Consider the following 19280-nt stretch of genomic DNA (forward strand, 5'->3'; position numbering starts at 1 on the left):
AGAAAGACATGACAAAAAAAAGAGTCTGGACAATATCATCCAAGAAATCATCAAAGAAAACTGCCCAGAAGTCCTAGACACAGAGGACAAAGTAGTCATCAAAAGAATCCACCATTCCCATCCTGAAAGTGACCCCAAATGAAAAACAACAAGGAATATCATTGCCAAATTCCAAAGTATCAAGGGAAGGAAAAAAATACTCTAGACAGTCAGAAAGGAACAACTAAAATATCAAGGAACTATAGTCAGGATCACACAAGAGCTTGAAGGTACTACAATAAAAGATCAAAGGAATTGGACTATGATATTCTATGAAGTTAAGGAGCTGGGACTACAACCAAGGATTAATGACCCAGCTGACTTGGGCATAATATTTCAGGTAAGGAGATGGACATTCAGTGAAATAAGGGATTTCCAAACCTTCTTGATGAAAAGGCTAGAACTCAACAGAAAATTTGATCTTCAAAAGCAGGTCTCAAGAGAGGCCTAAAAAGGTAAATAGGCGAAAACTTGTTACTTAGTATGTGCAATCTGTTTACATCCCTATAAAGAAAGATGATATTTGTTAATCTTGAGAATCATATATTTATTATGAAATATAAAAGAGATAAATTATAAATTAAATGATCTGATGATAACAAATGTGATTTAAGGGTGCAAAGGAATTCCAATGGGAGATATGAAAAGGAGGCAGAAAAAAATAAATTTCATCGCAGGAAGAAGCACAAAAATATATTACAGTAGAGGGAAAGAAGGGAGGGAGATAAGCATTGTTTGAGAAGTATTCTCATGTGATTGGATTCAAGGAGGGTACAAAAACTTCAGTTAAGTATAGAAATACAGCTAGCTGTATAGGCAGTAAAAGGCGAAGTTGGAAAGAAGGGAGGGAAGGCAGAAAGAGAGAGAAGAAGTAGTAAGGGGAAAGGGGATTAAAAGAGAGGGAGGCTAAAAGAAAGGAGGGAAGACTGATGGATGCAGTGGTCAAAAATTAAAACTGTATCATACAGGGGAAGGGTGAAGGAAGCACTAAAAGCATAAACAAGGGGAAAGAGGATCGAGGGAAAGACACATAAAGTAATCATAACTGTGAATGTGAATGGGATGATCTCTCCCATAAAATGGAAACAGATAGCAGAATGCATTAAAAACCATGATCCAACAATATATTGTTTACAAGAAATACATTTGAAAAGGGGACATACACACAGGGTAAAGGAAAAAGGGTGGAACAGAACATTTTGTGCTTCAGTTGATGTAAAAAACTGCAGGGGTAGCAATGCTAATCTCAGAATAAGCAAAAGCAGAAATAGATCTAAACAAAAGAGATAAGGAAGGTAAGTATATCCTCCTGAAAGGCAACATAGACAATGAAATAATTTCATTACTATACATATATGCTGCAAGTGGTATAGCATCCAAATTCCTAGAGGAGAAGTTAAGGGAGTTACAGGAAGAAATGAACAGCAAAAGTATACTAGTGGGGGACCTCAACCTCCCCCTCTCTGAACTTGGTAAATCTCACCTCAAAATAAACAAGAAAGAAGATAAAGAGGTGAATAAAACTCTGGATAAGGTAGATACGATAGATCTCTGGAGAACAGTGAATGGGGATAGAAAGAAATACGCCTTTTTCTCAGCAGTACATGGCACATATACAAAAAGGTACAAGGTACTAGGGAAGAGAAACCTCACAATCCAGTGCAGAAAGGCAGAGATAGTCAATGCATGCTTCTCAGATCATAATGCAATAAAAATTAGATGTAATCAAAGGCCATAGAAATATAAACCAAAAACTCATTGGAAACTAACCACTATAATCCTAGTGGGTTAAATTACAAATTATAGAAACAATCAATAACTTCATTCAAGAGAATGACAATAAGGAGACAACCTACAACAAAAGCCCAACAGCAAGAGATAGAAAAAGAAATCCTGTTTAAAACTACGTTAGACACTATAAAGTATCTGGGAGTCTACCTGGCAAAACAAATGGTGGGACTAGATGAACACAATTACAAAACACTTCACACACATAGAGTCTGATTTAAGTAAGTGCAAAAATATCAGTTGCTCATGGGTAGGCCGAGCTCATATAATATAAATGAGAAATCTACCTAAACTAATTTACTTATTCAGTGCCATACCAATCAAACTATCAGTAAGTATTTTCTCTTTGTTGTTGTAGATTTGCACATCTTGTAAGATATGTTGTATGTCTTATTTTTTACTGTTTTTGTTATTTTATTTGCTTTCAGGGTTCTACAGTCACTTCTCTCTGTCCTAGATTTTTCCCCCTCGCCCTCCCTTCTTCTCCCCTACCTCCCCAATCTCTCCCTAAAACGGCATACAATTTTATACAGCCTCTACACATACATTCCTATGAAATGCATTTTCACCTTAGTCATGTTGCATGGATTCAACCATTCCCCAATTGATGCGCATTCCCTTGATTTCCAGTTTTTGGCCACAACAAAGAGAGCTAGAAAAAATAATAACATCAAAATTCTTCTGGAAGAACAAAAGGTCCAGAATATCAAGAGAACTAATGAAAAGAAATGCTAGAGAATGTAACCTAGCCCTACCAGATCTCAAATTGTATTATAAAGCAGGAATCATCAAAACCACTTGGTAGTGGATAACAAACAGAGGGGTAGGCCAGTGGAATAAATTGAGGACTCAAGACACAGTAGTTAATGAATATAGCGATCTATTGTTTAACAAATCCAAGGACCCTGGCTTCTAGGATAAGAACACACTGTTTGACAACAATTGCTGAGAAAACTACATAACAGTGTAGCATAAACTGGACATAGACCAATGCCTGAAACCATACACAAGAATAACGTCCAAATGGATACATGATCTAGGTATAAAGATTGATACTATAAACACATTACAGGAGCAAGGAATAGTGTATTTGTCGATTTATGGAGAATGGAGAAATTTATGACCCAACAAGAGATAGATAACATTATGAAGTACAAAATGAATAAATTTGATTGTTAAATTGAAAAGTTTTTGTAAAAACAAATGCAATGTAAATATGATTAGGAGGAAAGCAGATAACTAGGAAAGAATTTTTGCAACTAATGTCTGTAATAAAGGTCTCATTTCTAAAATATATAGAGAACTGAGTCAAATGTACAAGAATACAAGGCATTCCCCAATTGGTAAATGGTCAAAGGATATGAAGAGGGAATTTTCATGGGGAGAAATTAAAACTGTCTTTAGTCACATGAAAAAATGCTCTATAATCACTATTGCTTAGAGAGATGAAATCAAAACAGTTCTCAGGTTACCACATCACACCCATCAGGCTGACTAACATGACAAAGCAGGAATATGATAAATATTGGAGAAGATGTGGGAGAGTTGGAACACTAATTCATTGTGGGTGGAGCTGTGAGCTGATCCAACCATTCTGGAGAGCAATTTGGAACTATGCCCAGAGGGCTAAAAATGTGCATGCCCTTTGACCCACCAAATGGCTTTTGGTGGTCTATCCCAAAGAGATCACAGAAATGGGAAGGGGTCCTACATATAGAAAAATATCTATAGCAGCTCTCCTTGTGGTGGTGAAAAACTGGAAATCAAGAAAATGCCCATTAATTGAGGAATGACTGAACAAGTAGTGGTATAAGAATATAATGGAATACTATTGCAGTATGAGAAAAGATGAATAGTAAGACTTCAGAAAAGCATGGACAGACTTCTATGAACTGATGCTGAGTAAAAAGAGCAGAACCAGGAGAACTTTGTACACAGCAACAACCACAGTGCACAAGGAATTTTTCTGGTAGACTTAGTTCTTCAATGCACTGTAAGGACTTAAATAATTCCCAATGATCTCTTAAGGCAAAATACCTTCCACATCCAGGGAAAGAACTATGGAAATCAATCCCAGAATCAAGCAAACCACTTTATTTTGTATTATGTTTTAGTTTCTTTTTAGGATTTCTCCCTTTCATTTTAGTTCATATACGCAACACGACTAAGGTGAAAATGTATTTCACAGGAATGTATGTATAGAATCTATATAAAGCTTTATGCCATCACAGGGAAGGAGTGGGGAGTTGTGGGGAAAGGGAGAAGGGATGGGAAAACTCTAAGATATGTGGAAGTGATTGTAGAACACTGAAAACAAATTAAATAATAAAAAATCACCAAATAAAATGAAAAAAATTTTTCAATGGACTCTTCAGGCAAAACACCTTCCACATCCAGAGAAATTACTACAGAATTTCATCACAGATAGAAAGAGATTGTTTTCTTGTGGGTTACGTTTCATTTTGTTCTGTTTTATGGTTGCCCACATTCATTTTAATTCTTCTATGCACCATGCATTTAATAGGAATGTATGCGTAGAACCTATAGAAGATTTACGATGTCTCAGGGAGGGAATGTAAAAAAATCTAAGATATGTGGAAGTGATTGTCAAACACAGAAAAGAAATAACATAATTCAATTAAAAACAACTATAAGGTATCTCGAGCTCTTCAGAAAAGCTAAGCTATCTTACTAACATTTAAAGTACTGCCCAATTCATCAGTCTGACAACTTTTAACCCAGGACTTACGAAATAACACTTGGTATTACTCTAGCTGGCTGGCCTACATTTGGACTGTAGCTTCAGACACTAGCAATTCCTCCTGGAGATCTTGGTAGCCTTGTTTACAGTGTTCTAGTTGGGAGAAGAGATGATGAGTTGACCCCTTCAGACTAGATTGCTCTAGTGACACGTTGCTACAGAGCAGCCCTTGGCTGTTCACCTAAGAGAGCCAGAAAGGGAGAATTAGTCAATAAAGAGACTCTGTAGAAGAATGGGGATTAGGCGTAGAAAACAGAAGAGACAGAGCAGATGCCTAACCACCATCTTCAAGGACTGGAATGGTATTTTGTAATGTGGAAAAGCAAAAACACATGGCACACTTAGGTTTAAGGTAAAGTAAAAGCTTCAAAATAAGTATATTTGTACAAAAATGGAGTAGGCTGCATAGGGTGGTAGTGTGCTCCCCAAAACTGGATTTCAAATACATACTGGATTGCTACTCATTATTGTAGCTAAGTAGTGCAGTAGATAGAGCACTGGGTCTGAAGTCAAAAAGACCTGAGTCTATTTCTTTTAGAGGTTTCAAATAGGTCTTTGGAGAAGGGGCTTCTCCCAGTTAATCCTCACGCCTTCATGCCTTTTGCTTCAAACAATATGTATGTTTAGAATTCTTTTCCTTAAGCCACTCCCTATTTTAGGTTTCATGTACTATCTCAATCTCTTCAGAATAAAATTTAAGAGATCCCACTCCAAATTTGTCATGAAGAAATTTATAGAAAATCTCTCTGTTACTCCTTAAAGGAAAAGGTTAGAAGTGTATGGGACCCAGGGAATGTTATAATTTGCCTGCTGCTTTTCTTTGTTGTAGTCATCTCAACCTTTTACTATGCAGAAATCAAGTTAGAAGAAATGGAAAACTGCTCATATGAAAGCTATTTGCCAATCCAGCTGGTATAGTACAGACGTGTCAGAGATCTCAGCCCCTCTGCATCTCCCTTTTCTTCAGTTGTATTCACTATGGCTAGCCGACCTCACCTCTACCCATGCCACCCCCAATTCCTAGCCACCAAGCTTGACAAACATCAGCCATTCTTCCAAAAGAAAAGAGACAGGAGGGTCCTGGTGTTTCTTTAGGTCCCTCCCTCTCTTTTTCCTGTGGTAACCACACAGCCATGACAGCTTACTTTCCCTGGTCCTCCAGGTTGGAAATGAGTGGCATTTCTTCGGATATCAAGCTTACAGCAAAAAGGAAGTGATGGAAATGAATAGAGAAGAGCATGAGTGAGGTTAACAACATAGGAGAGGGGCACAGAGGTGACAAAGAAATGGGAAGAATACTGGCCCCACTATAATGATTCCAAGTGGTAGAAAGATCATGTTTTCCTTCAAAGTTACACTGCAGCTTTGGTGGCCACTTGATTACAGGTGTAAAGATTGGGGGATGAGGTGGTAGTGGGTCTCATGATTAACTGGTCAAGTTGGTCACTGCCAATTCTCTTACTTCAGGGTTTCTTCTTGCCTTCTTCAATACCTCGTGTGTTCTGGTTACTGGAACAATAAGAAGGCAAAAATCACAAGTCTGCTAATGACTCACTTGGCTTAGAATACAGAGGAGAGATGCTTTGTAAGCTTGCTCCTTTGGTTTACCTTGCTTGGTCAAGCCCATTTCTCTCCTTCATGCTTTCCCTCCATCCAAATCCCTTGCCCCCTTATCCTATCACTGTTCTTGCCTGACTGTCCCCAACCTCAGAGTATTCACATTGACCATTACATCCAATTCTATGACAGAATGGTGCTTTAGGAAGCCAGGAAACCATGCAGACTATGGGCCACATTGATTCTGTCTAATCTGAAATGGACCCTTGCTACTGCAAGGAAATCTTTTCATTCTTCCCCAATCAATTCTCCATTACAAGAGAGACTCTCCATAGAGACTATTTCATACTTCTCTACCTCAGCCTCTCACAGGAACGTTCCTGCTCACCTCACCTTTACCATTCACCATTACTCTCCACATCAACATCCCCCTGGACTTCTTTCTCTCATTTCCTCCTTCATTCAAGTCTTTGATGACACATGACCCTTCTCCTAAAGAAAGCAGACCTTTATCCCATCTACTCCATCCTCTCCTATCTCCTAGCAATCGTTCCATTTTTCTAATTGGCAATCAATCCCCCTTGACCTTATTTACAAAAACTCCCCTAACATCTCTTTCAATATATCACTCTATGTTCTCTCCTCCTTTTCACAGCCAACTTCGAGAGGGAAAACCCCCACTATCTTTACACTGCTTCCACCTCCCTGCTCTCATTCCTCATCCTTTGAAACCTAGATTCTTATCTTATGTTCAGCTGAGAACACACTCTCCAAAGTTCACAATGGTCTCTTCACTGCTGTATCCTACGATCTTTTTTCAATCCTCATCTATCTTGACCTTTTCCCAGCATTTGATATTTGTCTTTTCCTAGCTACTCTTTCCTCTTTGGGTTTTCAGGTGTTTTTTTTTCTTTTTGGAGATAACGATCTCTCATTTCTCCTTATTTGACTTTTTGTTAGTCTCTTTTGATGAATCTTCAGCTATGTTCCATCCCCTAATCATGGATAAACTGTCAAGATCAGTCCTGGATCCTCTCCTCTTCCCTCTCTTTACTCTCTAGGGTGAATGCACTAACTCCTACAAGTTCAATTTCCATCTCTATCTATATAATCCTAATATATACAGTTCTTGAGTTGCAGCACCAACTACTTTTTAGACACTTTAGTTTGGATAAACCATAGGCATCTCAAACTCAACTTGTCCAAAAAAGAACTCATTATGTTTCTATAACAGCCCACCCCTCTCTGACTCAATTCCCTCTTTCTGTTGAGGATACTAGACCACATCTTTCCAGTCATCCAGGTTCACAATCTCAGTGCCAATCTTGTCTCTTTCATTACCCTCATTCCCTATCACTAATATCAAGTCTACCTCTTCTCTACATTTATGTGACCACCCTGTTAGCTTCAAACTTCATTACCTCTTTACAGGACAATTATAATAGCCTCCTTTTTGGTTCTTCCTACCTCCGGTTTCTTCCTTTTTCAATTTATATCAACACACAGCTCCCAAAATGATATTCCTAAAGCACAGGTCTATGTCCCTGACCTGCTCAAGAAGCTCCCATCACTCCATATTGCTTATACAATAGAATCAAAATTCTCCTAGCACTTGAAGTTCTTCTCCACCTGACCCAAACCTATACTTTCCAGTCCTAGTACACATTTTTGCTCTTCACACACTATTATGAGTCAACCAGACAATTCTGCTGGTGTCATCCATTTTGTCTTTGTGTGTGTGTGTGTGTGTGTGTGTGTGTGTGTGCCTTTGTATAGTTTTCCTTATACTTGGACTCCTCTTCACCTACATCTCTTAGAATCCACATCTTACTTCAGACCTCAGCTCAAGCACCACTTCCTCTGTGGTGCTCATCCTGACCTTCCTCCCCCAGCTGCTAGTACCCTCCCCTCCAATGGTCATCTATTTACTTTTTATATATTATGTATCTATTCTATGGACACATTATGTTTTCTGTGATTGAATCTAAGCTCCCTGATGGCAGGAACATTTATTTCTCCCTTTGTATCCCCAGTATTTAGCATATTGTATGACATATAGTAAATGCATATTGCTTAATAAAACATAATGTATAGAAGGCATGGGGACATCATGGACACATTCATGTGATGGAACCTTTTTGGTCTCCTTGCTCACTGGACATCTATCAGAAGGACAGGGACATGTAGAAACAGCTTCTTTTTTCCACCTTACTTCCCCAACCTGCTCTGATCTCTTGCAGTGCCTGCTGGAAACATCTATATTGGTGGAAAATGAACTGCTCCAAGTTCTCCTTCTCCAGTCTTTAGGCTTTCCTTACTGTTCTTAAGGAGATTCTCTTGATGGAATAATTCTTTTTCAAAGTGACAATTTCTCCTTCTATTGACTCCTGCTAAATAAAAGATCAGGTTCTTGGTTAGAATGCCTAATAAAGCACAAAGCAAGATTCCATGCCCTTCTCAGCTGTAATTCCGGGATGACCTCTCTCCATTCTGCTAACCCAAGAAAGTCTGGTCCTGCACATAGGACTGGGATGGGATTTTAAAACACCTATAGCAGGCATACAGATAAACTGGGAGCCTGAATGAAATAGGAAATGTCAGAATTTTAATTAAGAAAAACTGCCTATTATCTTTTTCTTCTTTACAATTACCAGGATTTTTTGGCATCATTTGCACAGTTACTGTGAAATTATATGAAGGTGAGGCATCCATTAAATGTGTGGTAATTTATTCAGCAATGGAACAATGAATGGACTGGGGAAAATTTGCTGTTTAGGCTGATATCAATTGGTCACATACCTTAAAAACAGCAGTCATTGAGCATGATGCAACTATTTGTAGCTGGATCTAGGACATTAATCCAATATCTAACCCCTACTAGGAGGAGAAAGAGGTACTGGACTCAATCTAGAGATTTTCTACCTCAGGGACCCTTAAACTTTTGGGGAGCATGAACCCTCTGGCAATCTGGTGAAGCTGATGAACCCCTTTCTCAGATTACATGTCACCTACATTCCTAATTAAAAGGCATGATAAATTTCAGACAGAAGTTAGTGGAAATAAAGGAGTAAATTATACTTCCATCCATTTCATGAATGCCTTGAAATATGTCCACTAACTCTGTTCTCACCTGAAAGCCAGGCTTGAGCTCAGAGACAAGTCCTTGGAATGACAATTTCTCAGACCTTCCCTACCTCCTCCCCCAGAATCCTAAGATTCTAAAGCCATCCCAGGCTTTTGGTGTCTGTGCCTGGAAAGCCTTATGACTTAATGGGACCAGTTTGTGATTATGTCAGACTGCTTGTGTAGTACTGATGGCTATAATAGAAGAATTTAATCGAAGCCAAGTGGTGTAGCAGAGATGATGTCAGATCTGTAGTCAGGCAGACCTGAGTTCAGATAACTTACTAGCTGTGCTTAGTCAAGTCAATTAAACTGTCTGCCTCAGTTTTGCCTTCTGCTAAAGGCAGGGATAATAGCATTTACCTCCCAGGGCTATTGTGAGGATCAAATGATGTAATATTTGTAAGTGCTGTAGAGAAATGATGGCTATTGTTATCTTTAAAGGAGAAAGATGAATGGCCAATATTTGGCCTTTTTCACTCTAGAAATCTCCAATGGAAAAAAATAGTAGCACATTTGTAATACTTCCAGGGGGTGTGTCCTTTCAATATTTCTCAAATCCTTTCTGTTTCTCTGGTTGAGTAGCTCATCCCAGGGGAAGAGGAAATCCATATGGAGTTACATATGGGGAACACAAGCCAGAAAGCCCTGTCTTGCATTAATTCTTCACATTCATACCCCCTCTCTCCAAAGTCTACCTCCTGGAAGTTCCCTTTCCCTGTTACTCAATCCCAGCTTTTCTTGTGGGAACACTTCAATCTGTCCTAAAACATGAGCTACACATCCCTCCCACCTCTTACCATGTTCTTCTGGTGTGTAGGGCTATTGGTACTGGGCAGGGCTTCCCTCCAGATCATGATGAGGAGACAGTCAGACTCTTTCCAGATCTGGTGCAGGGTTTTGGTGTTACCTGAGAGTTGGTAGCTGCTTCCAGAGGTCAGAACCTAGCAAAAGAGAGAAAGTAAAACATGCTTCTAAGGTCTCAATATGTTCTCCATGGGAGGGTTGTGGCTGAGAAAAAAGATTCTTGGACCCCTAAATCCTTTTCTGATTGGATAATCCAGAATATGCAACCTTGAGTAATGACTTCCTTTATGGGAGAGTGTTGAACTGCTTCTAGCTCTCTAACACTGACAGAGATTTCAGGGGGCAGAGTGCTGAGACTGGAGTCAGGAAGACCCAAATTCAAATCCAGCCTCAAGGCACTTACTAGCTATGCTACCCTGGGCTAGTCAACCTCTGTTTGCCTCAGTTTCCTCATCTGTAAAACAAGAGCAATCTATCACCTATCTGATTGTTTTGTTGTATAGATCAAAGGAGATGTTTGTAAAAATAAATTGTAAAAGTGTCTAACGGTACGTGGCATATCTTAAGCGCTATATAAACACTTACTTTCTTCTGTTCTTGTCTAGTTATGTCTCCTTCATCTGTCCTTGTATCTCCTCTCCCCTCCTACTTCCATATTGTAACTTGTCATTGGGGCTCAGTTGCCTCAGGACATAATCACCCCTCTGGTCAGTGAGGATGAGTTATGTGCATTTCAGGGTTTACAGGGACTACAAATTTAGGAACCCTGAGTTTTATTCTTGGCTTGTCATCACCTACTTCATTGACAACTTGGATTTAATCATAAAGTTGAATCTCTTTGTCATTCTAGGTCTGTAAGATAGATATTAGGCAAGTATTCCCCACCTCAAGCCCTCATACCACAGTCAATGATTGCTAAATAACATTTTTAATGACAAAAATGTTTCCCTCCTTCCTTTCTTCCATTCTCCTTTCCTGTCTTCCTCCATCTCCCCTTTTCCTTCCTTCCTTTTTCCTCCCTTCCCCTCCCTTCCTCCTTTCTTTCATGCATCCTCATTGTTATTTCGTGAGTTATGTTAATCCTCTACAAAATATCTACCTCTGACCTCTATGGTCAATTCACTTCAAGGCATGAGGCAAACTACCTCAGTTTCCTCCTTTGAAAAAGGGGGTGACAATAGCACTCATAATAGACTCATACCATAGACCTCACTTGCCATTGTAGTAGTTCCCAGCCCAGGATTATTTCCTGCTAAACTTCCCCATCAACTACTTCTAATTAATGTTGACTCTTTCACAGGAAGACTCCACATCTCTCTTTGTTTCTCTGTCTCTCTTGTTTTTATTAACGACCTTTGTCTTTTACAACATGTTGACTTCTGGATGCCATCATACTCACCAGTATCCTTGTGAACCCTCAGCCTTTGAAGTGAGAAAGAAAGGGATTTAAACAGAAACACCTGTACTGCAACTGTCCCTGAAAGAGTATGCAACATTCCACAATCATAATCCCCTACCTCTTCAACTTTATTTTCACCAGAGACAATACTGTTCATCATAACGACAGTATTTGAGGTTTCATTTTAATTTTTAAGTTTGCATTTACTATAGTCTTTGTGTTGGTTTCCTGTTTCTATTTACTTTTCTCTGCATCAGTTCAAACAGTTCTTTCCATTCTTCTCTGAATATCTTATGGTCATCCTTTTTGTAGTTAAGAAATACTCAATTGTCTTCATATGTCAGGTAAACTATTCTCAATCAATGGACACCTTCCAGATCTTTGGTAAGATAAAAATTGCTATGACAAACAGAACAATAGTGTATTTGGCGCTTTAGTCTCCTTGGGGTTACATGTCCATAGGTGGGAATTTGGGCATAAAAGGGGATAAGCAGGTTAGCCACTTTTCCCACATAGTGTCAAATTGATTTTCATAATGATTGGTCCAATATGAACAATGTATTTTTGTGTCTGTCTTCCTATATCCCTTCTAATGCTATCTCCACTTGTCAAAATTTATAATTTGATAGATGTATGGTGAAACCTTAGATTTGTTTTAATGTGTATTTCTCTTATTTTTAGTCATTTGATAGTTATTATTAGTTTTAAGTTCTTCTTTTGAAAGCTGATTATACCTTTTCACAGTTTCTTTTATGAACCTTTGCTCATAAATGCCTGTTATTTCTTTATATGTCAGACTTTTCTCTGAGATATGTGCTGCAGAGATTCAAACCCCCCCCCCAATAACAGTTTTTTTTTTATCCTAACTGCATTGGCTTTATTTGTGCAAAATCTTTTTAAATTTTACGTATTCAAAAAGGCCTGTTTTCTCTTTTATGATCACTGCACTCCGTTGTTTAAGAGTCCCCTTCCTCGACAAAGTTGTGAAAGCTATTTCCATTTTCCTCCAATTTTTCAATGATATGATCTTTTATATTTAAGTTAGATATCAGTTTGTAACTTACTGTAGTATGTGGTATAAGATGCTAGTCTAAACCTAAACTGAACTGCTTTTCCAGTTTTCATGGTAGTTCTTTTCAATTATGGAATCCTTGCCTCTAAAATTTGTGTTCCTGGAGTTATTGAACATGGTACTTTCAAGTTTATTTCAGATTCTTGCTTATCATAATCAGTTCTACTGGGCTACTTTTCCATTTTTTAACCAGCACCAAATAGTTTTGATGATTATTTCACTGGAAGTACCACTCCACTTATGTACCTAATTGTACACTGCACAATCACAATTCCCCACGCCTTCAACTCAATTTTCCTCAGAGACAATAATGTTCTTCATAACTACAGTGTTTGTGGTTTCATTTTCATTTTTAAGTTCGTGTTACTTTAGTCTTTGTGTTGGTTTCCTGGTTCTATTTAATTCTCTCTGCATCCATTCAAACAGATCTTTCTATGTTTCCCTGAATATTTTATGGTCATCCTTTGTATAGTTAAAAAATATTCCATTGTCTTCATATGTCAAATGAACTATTCTCAATTAATAGTCATTCATTCTAGGTCTTTGATAAGATAAAAAGTGCTATGACAAATAGAACAATAGTGTATTTGGCATTTTAATCTCCTTGGGGTTGCATGCCAGAAATGGGAGTTTGGGAATAAAAAGGGATAAGCAGTTTAGCTACTTTTCTCACATCAAGCCAAATTATGCTCACTTCATCCCCTTGTTCAAGAATCTTCTCTGTAGACATAGTTATGAAAGCTCTTTCCATTTTCCTCCAATTTTTTAATGATATGATAATCTTTTCTATTTAAGCTAGGAATCAGTTTGTAAGTTATTGTCCTATGTGGTATAAGATGCTAATCTAAACCTAATTTTTACTGAAAAGTGCTTTTCCAGTTTTCATAATGGTTCTTTTCAATTATGGAGTTCTCGCCTCTAAAATTTGTGTTCCTGGGGTTGCTAAAAATGGAACTGTTAAGTTTGTTTCAGATTTTTGCTTATCAATCATTTCTACTGGGTTACTTTTCCATTTTTTAACCAGCACCAAATGGTTTTGATGATTATTTCAAGAAATCTGGAAGTACTCCTCCCCTTATATACCTAATTTTTCCTACTATTTCTCTTGAGATTCTGAATGTGTCTCTGAATGTGAATTTTATTTTCTCTAGTTCTGTAAAAAGAACACCTTGGTAGATTGATTGCCATGGTACTAAGTCTGTAATTGAATTTAAACAGTACCATATTTTTTATTAGGTTGATGGAGCTTAAATATGGAGCAATGAATCTCTCTCCAATTCTTTAAATTTTTCTTTATTTTTATGAAGAGTGTTTATAATTGTATGTAAAGATATAAATAGGTATACATGTATAAATGTGTACGTGTCTCAGTAGATTGACTCCAACATATGTTATTCATTTTGTAATTATTTTGAGTAAGATTTCTCCATCAATTCTTTCTGTTATTTCTTTTTGTTCTACATATTTCTAGGCTACATAGACTAGGTTTGTTCTACAAATGTTGAAGAGGAGTGGATTTTGGATTTTGCTATTTTACTGAAGCAACTGACCACCTCAGTCAATTTGCTGATTTACCCAAGTCTTTACATTAGTTACCATTTACTCCATAAATAAGAATACTTGCATCTCTTCTTGATAGATATTTATCCCTTTATTTCTAATGTCTTATTGCTAATCATTAGAACTTATAAAACTGTCTCAAATGCTGAAGACTGTGCTTTTATCCCTGCCTTTATTAGGGAAGTTAGTGTTTCTCCACTGCAACAATGTGAGCTTTGGATATTAGATATATACATGGGTCATATTGTGAAAGGAGCTTTACTATGTTTTTTAAGATTTTTAGCACAAGCAAGTGCTTTATTTTTTTCAAAGGCTTTTTCTGTACCTGTTGATAGAATCGTGTGCTTTCTGTTTTCAATGTGATTATGTTAACTGGTTTCCTAATGTTAAACCAACCTTGCATTTCTAGTGGAAACATAACTTGTTCATAGGAAATAACTTTTTTGAATATTTTGCTGTAGTCTTTTTGATAGATTGTTATTTAGATTTTTTTCACCAATATTCTTTATTTATATTGAATCCATTTTCTTTCTTGCTGTTTTACCCTAGTATAACTTTGGTTACAACAACTTCTAGGTATGAGGAAAAGATTTCTTCTTTTATTCAGTGCCATGAATTTTTATGTTGCTTGTTGATAATACTTGATCATTTTTATGGCCTTTTAAAATATTCTTACCCATTATTCCTTCTGCCTTGATGAATCCCATTATTAGAACATTTTTATTCTTGGGAGCTCAGTTTATACACAGATTTTTTCAGGTACACTTTGGCCTTTTGTTTTTTTACTATTATTCGTAATCACTTATTTTATGCTTCCTTCCTTCCTGCTGGACCCCTTCGACTCTTGCACAGCAGTGACAGCCCCCATTTTCTCCAACACAAAACCCCAAGGCTGTATTGGGTGTTATAAGGGACAGTTAAATTTATGCAAATTCTATAGCAAAAGGATAGGTGGTCATCTAGTTTTCTTTCCCACAGTCATGAAACCCCTTCTTCTCTAAGTGGCTCCATGGTATATTTTCTCTTGCAGCTCCTGTTCATAGTTGTGACCTACTTTTCATCAAGTATCCTACCTCTTATGGTCCTGAGTGGGTTCCAATGTGGTCCATACAATGAAGGGAGAGGGTTGTCATCCTAGGCAGGGCTAGAAACTCAAGGCCAACACCTACAACTTAACTAGTATAAATTGCTACATTTTTACAAAAATTCCCAATCTTACACATACTTTGATGGATTTTATCATTATGGCTATTAGACATTTATCAAATTTTCCAAAGCACTGAACAAATATAGACAAAGTAAAATATGGATTACATATATTTTCATTTAATTGTGATATATGAAATGATTATATTCATTTATTTCCTAATGTTAAACCACCCTTTCATTTCTAGTGGAAATACAATTTGTTCACAGTGAATAAGCTTTCTCAATATTTTGCTGCAGTCTTTTTGTTAGACTTCTGTTTACATTTCTTTCATCAATATTCACTAGTTATATTGGAGCAGCTAGGTTGCATAATGGATAGGGTGCAGGTCATGGGGTCAGAAAGACTCATTTTTTAAGTTCAAATCCAACTTCAGACACTTACTAGCTCTGTGACCCAGGGGAAAGTCACCTAATCCTGTTTTCCTCTGTTTTCTCATCTACGAAATGAGCTGGAGATGGAAACCACTCTAGCATCTTTGCCATGAAAACCCAGATAGGGTCACAAAGAGTCACAGACAATTGAAAATGATTCAAGAGTGATGGAATCCTAATAAAGCTGCCCCAGCCCCAATATACTAATTTCTTCATAGCCCCCCTGAACAAAGGCCTAATTTCTTCATATATGCTTCACTGATCACTAGGATAACAGGTATGTCCATGAACTCTTATTTCCCACAGAAACAGCAGGTATCTCCATGCACTCAACCACAACCACAGCCATGTCTCCAACTGGACCACAAGACTCAGCCAATCAGAAAGTAGCAACATCAGAAGGCCAGAGCAGGATGTGGACCCCAAAACAATAGAGGAGAATTTCCTTAAGTAAACACCTGCACAGTAAGCTGTCCTTCAGTTTAACTTATGACATAGAGAGCCTTCTTCTAATATCATTACCATACATACATAACCGCCATATGTTTTTCCCACATGCAATGTGGATAATATGGAATTACACTGTGGTTAGGACTCCTCCCCTATTACCTAATCCCTTAACAACACTCTACTGCCTTTGTAATATTCATAATTTCTGTTATACAATTATATCTTTGCCCGATAAAAATCTATCTTCTCTGAAGTTTTTCTTTTCTCTTGGAATTTAGCCTGCTTCATGAGAGGCATCAATCTCAATAAATGACTATTCTTGGATTAGAATTGGTCTGACTCTGAATTCTTTGAGATCATTCCACCACAACACATCATGAAACAACACAGTATGGCCTGAACAAAGAAGATAATGCAAAAATCTACTCATTCATTCCCAGACGATTCTATCCATTTAGAGTTATAAAGTGTCAGATATCTTGGACTGGATATCCCTGTTGTCAAAAGAGAACTACCTGCCTACTTCTATATGATTCTTATCTGTGCCCAATTTTCCCATCATATTTAGATATCAGATGTTCCAAGCCAAGTATCTCAGTATAAAATCTATTCAAAGCAGCACGAGTAGTTAATTCAGCCCATTAAAAATCTCTCTCATCACTGAAATGATTTTGTAAAAGCTGGTCTTATCATTGAAACTTCCACTGCTCCATGAAATGTGAAGATCTCCTGATTAATCTCTCTGATTCTCGACTCTGTAGGATTAGAATGAACTTACCCATAACCTGCAAGGATGCCAAGGAATCCATATCACCTTAATGTTTGTACTCTGACATTTGTGGCTTTTACACAGTCCAGAGTGCCTCAGCCCTGCTCTTTGGGATGATTCCTGATTTGGGAACTTAAGACAGTGAAAGAAGCAAGGTGAAAAAGATGAGTCTTAGACTGTTGAAACAATACAGCTTGTATCCTCCAAACAGGAGCTAGCAAAGAAATGGTCTGATACTGAGACAGCTGAACCAAGGAATAACTATGAGAAGACAGAGGGATCAGCATGTAGCAAGATGCCTGGAGGAAAAGAAGAAATGTTGGGGAATGAGAGAGGAGGACCACCCAGATGTGAGAAGAAAGGGAAGAGAAAAGAATGAGTGATCTGATTACCTCAGTGTCTTGTAGGGCAGGTGAGTTTAGAATACCCCTCAGGAGAGAAAGCATTTTATGAGCCAGGTCCTTTCCTTCTGAGATCTGTAGCTTCAGGGCACTGAAGACTTCCATATGGCCAATCATGTGATGCCCATGGTTGTCAAATGAATCGTCGGGAGCATCCCCCTTCAGCATGGAATGGGTCTCCTTTCCAGGGGACACATCAAAACCCAACTCTGAAAAACACAATAAAGCTCAAGTTGAAGATCATCCCTGTGTAATCACTTGATGATTGAATTTAAGAGACCAAAAGACTAAGAGGGAAAGGGAATGGCATCTGGAAAGATAATCTCTGGGAAATGTCCAGGCCTGGGGGAAGTGAGTTGAAGCAATTTATTCCAGTCTTGGTGACATCTTCTTTTTCCATTCCATATAGTGATATCAGATAGTCAGATATATTAACAATTGGAGAATAAAAGCAATGAAAGAAAAATAATTGTAATAAACATTCTGGGGACAGAAAAAGGAAACTTAATTAGTTTATGTTTTCATACAGTAGAGGGACCATGTTGAATGCTTATTAGAAAGCTAATATTGGAATCCAGAAGACCTAGTGAAATCCTGCTTCTGATACATAATAGGGATGTAATCCTAGACAAGTAATGTAATCTCTTCATGCCTGAAACAACTCTCCAGGAATTACAGACAAATTGTTGATCTGCACTGATGAAGGAAGTTTCTACACTAACAGATTTAGTGGTTCAGCCTGGAAAAAAATTAGAAAAATGTGCAGGGGTAGAGGACTTCTGTTAGTACTGAAGAGCAGGCACAGAAAGGAAACAAAACTGTAATGGTGGAAAATCCTTACCAGGGTTACCAATGACAGACATCAAAGCATAAGAATAAACCACAGTAGAAGGAATCTGCACACAGATAATCAGCGTCAGACTACATCCATATCATTCCTACCAGTTATCACAATTCTCTTCAGCTGTCATATTTATGCCTTTTGTCCTTCTGGAAGGGTGAGGACCCTAGGTCAAGAGCACTGGATGTGGCTGTTGTGTATCCTGAGGATGGAACATTCATACCAATATTCAGAACCAGAGGAGAGGAGAGTGAATCTGCACCAGAAAGGCAACCATAGTCTTCAGCATTTACAGAAAGTACTTTACCAAGCATCTGCAAATGTAGTCTTTGCCTCCTAAACCAGTAGAATTCAATAATCACACATTCCATAGACACATGTGTGCATCTGTGTGTGTTGGCAGGGTAGGGGCCAGGGGAGGTGGAGATAGAGAGACGGAGACAAAAGCAAGAAAGACAGAGATAGAGAGAGAGAGAGACAGGGAGACACAGAGAAGCATTCAGAACAAATCCATCCTATTGAAAGTGAGCCTTAAGGGTCTTGGGGAAACCCTAGAACCTAGAAAAGATTTTTGGATCAGAACACTCTCTCTCTCTCTCTCTCTCTCTCTCTCTCTCTCTCTCTCTCTCTCTCTCTCTCTCTCTCTCTCTTTCTCTCAGTGTAAATACATAGACGTATTACATGCATGTGTATGTACATTTTTAAAGGCCCCCTACTCCATGTTAATAAAAAATTGCTTTATGAGTTATGGGCCTGTCAGACTCTTGTGAAATGTCTTAGAGAGTAATCCTGAGACTAGTGGAACAGACTGGAATCTAATTGTTCTTTCTTTAAAAATAAAACTTTCTCATATTTTAAAAGCATTCTGTAGAAAAACAATCTCGAGATCAAGATATAGGGAATGAAAGCCCATTCTACTCACCCAATCTGGGATAAAAATATAGAACATAGCATGTGAAGGGTATTAATACATACATACATACATACATACATGTGTGTATTGTATATGAATGACTGAAAAAGAATGGGGGAAAAGTAATTGGAAATGGGAGACTGATGGAGGCCTTTTGGAGGGAGAGCATGGAAGAAGGATCTTCAGAGAGATATAATAGAGTGATCAAAGAGCAATTTG

At 37.9% G+C, this 19280-nt stretch overlaps 1 protein-coding gene across 15 annotated transcripts in view; it reads right to left on the reverse strand.

Annotated features, from left to right (window-relative positions):
* The window catches only part of LOC140527554 (myomegalin-like), a 79099-nt gene that overhangs the window by 34104 nt on the left and 25715 nt on the right, over positions 1-19280 (reverse strand). For 13 of the 15 annotated variants that reach the window (XR_011974845.1, XR_011974851.1, XR_011974850.1 and 10 more), the window contains 5 exons: positions 17299-17516; positions 10069-10212; positions 8367-8535; positions 6051-6097; positions 4577-4769 (listed from right to left, as the gene is read on the reverse strand). Coding sequence is in view for 1 of the 15 variants with exons in the window: in XM_072644575.1 (XP_072500676.1) it covers positions 8449-8535; positions 10069-10212; positions 17299-17475 (408 nt within the window). In the remaining 14 variants the exon portion in view is untranslated. Of the gene's footprint in view, positions 1-4576; positions 4770-5904; positions 6098-8279; positions 8536-10068; positions 10213-17298; positions 17517-19280 lie in introns of those variants that run through there. The other 2 variants (XR_011974848.1, XM_072644575.1) reach the window with 2 other exon arrangements.

The sequence above is a fragment of the Notamacropus eugenii genome, chromosome 2 (genome assembly GCF_028372415.1).
Source record: "Notamacropus eugenii isolate mMacEug1 chromosome 2, mMacEug1.pri_v2, whole genome shotgun sequence".
Taxonomy (NCBI): domain Eukaryota; kingdom Metazoa; phylum Chordata; class Mammalia; order Diprotodontia; family Macropodidae; genus Notamacropus; species Notamacropus eugenii.